The sequence below is a fragment of the Helicoverpa zea genome, chromosome 7 (assembly GCF_022581195.2).
Source record: "Helicoverpa zea isolate HzStark_Cry1AcR chromosome 7, ilHelZeax1.1, whole genome shotgun sequence".
Taxonomy (NCBI): Eukaryota; Metazoa; Arthropoda; class Insecta; order Lepidoptera; family Noctuidae; genus Helicoverpa; species Helicoverpa zea.
Window position 1 is genome coordinate 3694263 of NC_061458.1, and position 5011 is coordinate 3699273.

Genomic DNA, 5011 nt, shown 5'->3' on the forward strand with positions numbered 1-5011 from the left:
TAAACCGTATGAGTATCAGATATTTCCGCATATCTACGAAACTACAATATGATACCGGTAGTTTAAAAACAATCTATTTTAGGCATAACTTCTACTGGAAATATTCCCTCATGACCGTTAAATGTAACTGAAATATGAGGTTCACAGTGTACAGTCAATGTTTCCATTGCCATAATATAACAATCATTTGTAACCGCAGCTGGAATTTAGGTCAATCAAATCAGTTTTCCATAAAAACAAGTTCGACAGTTACATGATGATAAATAAATAATTTACTTAATTTGTTAAAATATTGCGTAGTAATACGTAACTGGTTTTGATGTTATTATCATTCTAATTTAATTAAGGTGTTAAAAAGTTCAAACGTGTTTATCAAGTTTGTGATACCGGACTGTTTGTTTTGGGTGTGCGTCACGAATGTGACCGTAGGCCGTCGCCTGAGGTTTGAGCCACCTGATCCTAGGCAGCAGGCTGTCCGCAGCATGGCATTGACTGACAATAAGCGAGTAAATAACGCCGCAGTGTGTGCTCAACTACAGATGATTTTTTGTTTTTGCTACCGCAAGACGTTTCGCAATCACGATGAATTTCGGTGACGCGAATATATTTCGGTGCATTATCCTAGTGTTTTGTTTCGGATACGTACAGAATAGGCGTAAAATAAAACTTAGTGCCGACGTAGACTTCCGTGATCGAAATTCGGACATTTATTTGAACTCCTTGCAGCTAATAGCTAAGTACGGATACAGGCCTGAAAGGCATACAGTGATAACAAACGATGGTTATTTAGTGAACTCCTATAGGATACCAAGCAGTGGACCTCCAGTGTTGTTAGTTCATGGGATTGGTGACAGTTCAGATTCGTGGTTAGTGTTGGGACCGGCTAAATCTGTGGCGTATCAATTAGCGGATCTAGGATACGACGTTTGGATATACAATGCCCGGGGGAATAAATATAGCAAGGGACACATCAAAAACCTCTCTAAAAAAGAATATTGGAATTTCAGCTATGAAGAGATGGGGACGCAAGATTTGCCTGCAGTGATTGATTATGTACTCCAAACAACGTTTCGACGTAACCTGTCCTATATTGGGTTTTCTCAAGGAACGGCGATTTTTTTCGTCATGTGTAGCACGAGACCCGAGTATAACGAGAAGATAAATCAAGCCATACTGCTAGCTCCGATAGCGTGGATAACGAACACTCAGTACCCATTTATGAACATTTTAGCACAAAATTTAGATTTATTGAAGACTTTTTTTGATAGCATCGGAGTGTATGATGTGTTTGCTAATAATGTATTGAGTAATCTTTATCATGCGAAAGTGTGTCGGGAAGGGGTGCCTGAGAATATATTGTGTAAGTTGGAGTACTATATTAGTTATGGCATTAGGAATATAAGTAATTTATATCCAGAAAAACTACCAGTGCTTGCTAGTCATATTCCTGCCGGAGTATCAACGAAGACGTTTGTTCACTATTTTCAAAGTTATTTGAGTAAACAATTCCAAAGATTTGATTACGGATCGAAATTAAATCAAGAGGTTTATTCATCGACGCAGCCTCCTTCTTACGACCTATCCTTGGTAACCGCGCCAATTTATATGTTCAGTAGTGAGTCTGATTGGTTTAGCACTCCAATTGATGTCGAAAGACTTACGAAGCGACTACCAAATATTGTTAAAAGTGTCAAGTTAAATCAATCTTTAGATTTCACGCATTTGGAGTTTGTTTATGGTACTCGAGTCAATGAAATTGTTAATGATGATATTAAAAGAATACTAAGAGGAGATATCTAAATGTTTTTTTTTTTTTGTAATTTTATGAGCTGTGATAATTTTAAAATTGTACTGTTGTGATGGTTAAAATCTTCAAGATTTTATCCACTGTTGTTTTTTTCTTAATTTAGATAGTTATTAATGTTAATGAATATTGAATGTATTTACCTTGGTCTAGATGTAAACAAGTTCCTCCGAACACAGAGACCTGAATGATATTGTTAATTAGCATGGTGAAGTTATTGAATGGCCTGACCTACGATAAAGTGATATAATTTTATTATTATTTCATAAAACAATAGGCTCTAGTTTCCTGGTATCTTCTGAGTGTTCTAACATACTGAGTTCCACGGAGTTGTTTAAGTTATTTAAAGCGAATTCCTACAGCATTGTATTCTATGGCTGACTCTATTTTGTCTTATGGATAAATAAAAATAACAACATACATCAATAGACATTCTTATAAATATTGAAAGAGTAGGAAAAGGGTAAAAATACCTTTTTTGTAAATTGACAAATAAAATAAACGCGTTTTGGTTTTCTGTATGAAACCAAAGGGGTACTTTGATAGGGGTAAAATTGCTTAAGGGACGAATAGGGGTAACCAAAGGATTTGCAATCATTGCGATATTTTGAAACAGATTATATTCCTAGCCGAATTCCTAAAAAGAAGGGGGATCTCAATTCGAATGTCGGATGTAAGTATATGGACCAAATACCTTAGTTATGTTAGCATCCGTAACACGAGCTAATAAATAGCTTCCCATAGGGTTAACCGACCGTATGTTCCCCATATTTATAAAATAATTATTATCGATAAAGATCAACATCATATTCTACTTACTTTATACAAATATTTTTATTTTTTTCAACTTCAGGCTCAGGTCAAGCCAGGTCATTGGTATAAACTTATAGATTTGAAAACTGTAGGTACCTAATGTAATTCTCAAGTAGTTTATTAAAATATTAAGTAAACTACCGGCGAGATTTTGTCATGCATTTGTAGCAAAAATGTATATTTACTGAAATGTATTTTGTTCAAATACTATTTCCAACTGCCATCTAAACATCTTTAGAAGGAGTTACGGAAAGCCAAAAGCCAAAAAGTCTGACAACCAAGCTTATCAAGGGCCATTGGGTTGCTGGGGTTATCTGGGGTTGATGAGGTTAGATAGGCAGTCGATTCATGTAAAACACTGGTATGCTCATGCATTGGGTTAGACTGGAAAGCTGACCCCAGTGTAGTTGGGAAAACTTTAGACGTCTAGGGAAAGACAGACGATAAAATGAATGTGATCTAGGTAAATATAGAACAGATTATAATTAGGTACAGTCCCAATTTTTCTCTCACCTATTGATTGTGATATCCTTAAAATATTGTACCTGAGTGTATTTTTGCAATTAATAAATGTCACAAAAATATCTACAGGTATGGCGGAATATTTACCTATTGTCTTTAGAACAATAAGTAAATATTTGGAATACTAAGAGTTAAGTGCCATTGATTTCATTTGTAGGTGCTCAACGAGCCTGTTATATCAAATTAAATGCTGTTTTGTGATTTATTTATTACTGGGATACATTAATCAATGTGTTACAAGTTCATAAAGTTAAAATGCATGTGAAAATTCATACTCAAAATTGTGACGGGAACTAGTTTTAGCGGTGCGCTGTGTATTAAAATAATGCTTTATAACGCGGAATTGTTTGTCGTGTGGCCAGGAAATGTATGTGCTAATAAAATAATTAAAAGTAGCTTGCTTGTATAATTTTAAAGTAAGTTATTATATTGTATTTTGCACTTATTTAGGGTAATACATTGTTATTGTTGTCTAGTTTGTGTTAGTTATAGTTTTTTTTCGGTAATTATTTCCTCATATTTGTTAGTATACAAAATAGTATAAAGATTACGTTTGGGGACAGGTAAAAGACGAGATAAGTCCTATTGAACCTCAAAATATTATGGATTTAATACGTTCTAAATTATTAAGACACGTAAGCGCTTTACAAAAAACATATTTACCACAAGAAAAATTCAATGAATTAGTTATTACAGAATGACAGTAGATACTCCAATTACAAGTCTACAACTGACTGAAAAGAATCAAGTATCCCATAATGAATACGCTTGCTTGACATCAATGCTAATCCAGTTAGGCGACCGAATCTTTGCCACTGCCCACGAAGCGTACACGTTTTTTTTTTGCAAAATATCGAAATTGAAATTCTGAATATATACGTACAGTATTTTTAATAACTTCGTGTCCATCAACGATCATTTGTTTGGTCCATGTGTGCCAAATATCGAATGGGTTGCGTCGAAAAAATATTTTATAAACATTGACGTTCGCGGACATAATTGAAAAGTCGCGCCGCACCTGTATCGGGAAACTAACGTGGTAACATGGATATTTGTTTACTGACTTTGGATGTGTTTGGTCAGTTATATTTTGTTTGGTTAGGAAAATTGAGAATAATTCGTGATGGATCCCTAGATCCATCAGCTGAAGTTGTCGTAGGTAATATGATGTAGGTGCCATTACGTCTTAATATGGATGTTATTTTATATTTTTTTGACCTTGAATTGCAAAACTTACAAATAGTAATAAACTGTACGTACTAGAATTCAATATATTTTTAATCTACTTCAGCTTTTTCTCGCTGTACCTATCACCCGACGTCCGGGTCCTGAGGGAACTATGATCTACTCAGATAAAATATAGCCATTAGCATCTTAATAAGTACAGAATTTTCGAAATCGATCCAGTACTTTTTGAGTTAAGGCACTTCAAAATGCCATACATACATAGGCAAGTACACGTGCAAGTTCCAAACAAATCATCTCAAAAATGCAAGTGATGTATATATACTAAAGTCAATACGCAACTCCAAAAAACAATGAAAATACACTATAAACGTACGTGCTCTCTAATCCCTACAGCCTCAGAAACGGAGGGCTGGACGAAAAATTAAAAAACTCAATCTGACCGAAACGGTGTCACGAACAGACACCCTGTTCAAATTGCCTCTCTACGGTCAATTTAATCGTGAAAAACACTCGGCATTGTCCGGGTAATGAACGTGGCTACCTGGCTTGACAGACGAGCTCTTCATTTACGAATCATGATTAACACAAATACTGGACCAATGAGTAGGTAGGTACTTCAGCAGTTTTGTGGCTGCCAGTACTAAACTACAGCCTGAATAAATAGGGGTAATTTTGAAAATAATG

General features: G+C 35.1%; 1 protein-coding gene across 1 annotated transcript; it reads left to right on the forward strand.

Moving 5' to 3' along the window:
• Positions 1–574: 574 nt before the first annotated feature.
• On the forward strand, positions 575–3509 carry LOC124631860 (lipase 3-like). Its single transcript, XM_047166487.1, has one exon. The coding sequence runs from the start codon at positions 583–585 to the stop codon at positions 1798–1800; it is 1218 nt and encodes a 405-aa protein (XP_047022443.1). The 5' UTR covers positions 575–582; the 3' UTR covers positions 1801–3509.
• Positions 3510–5011: the final 1502 nt, after the last annotated feature.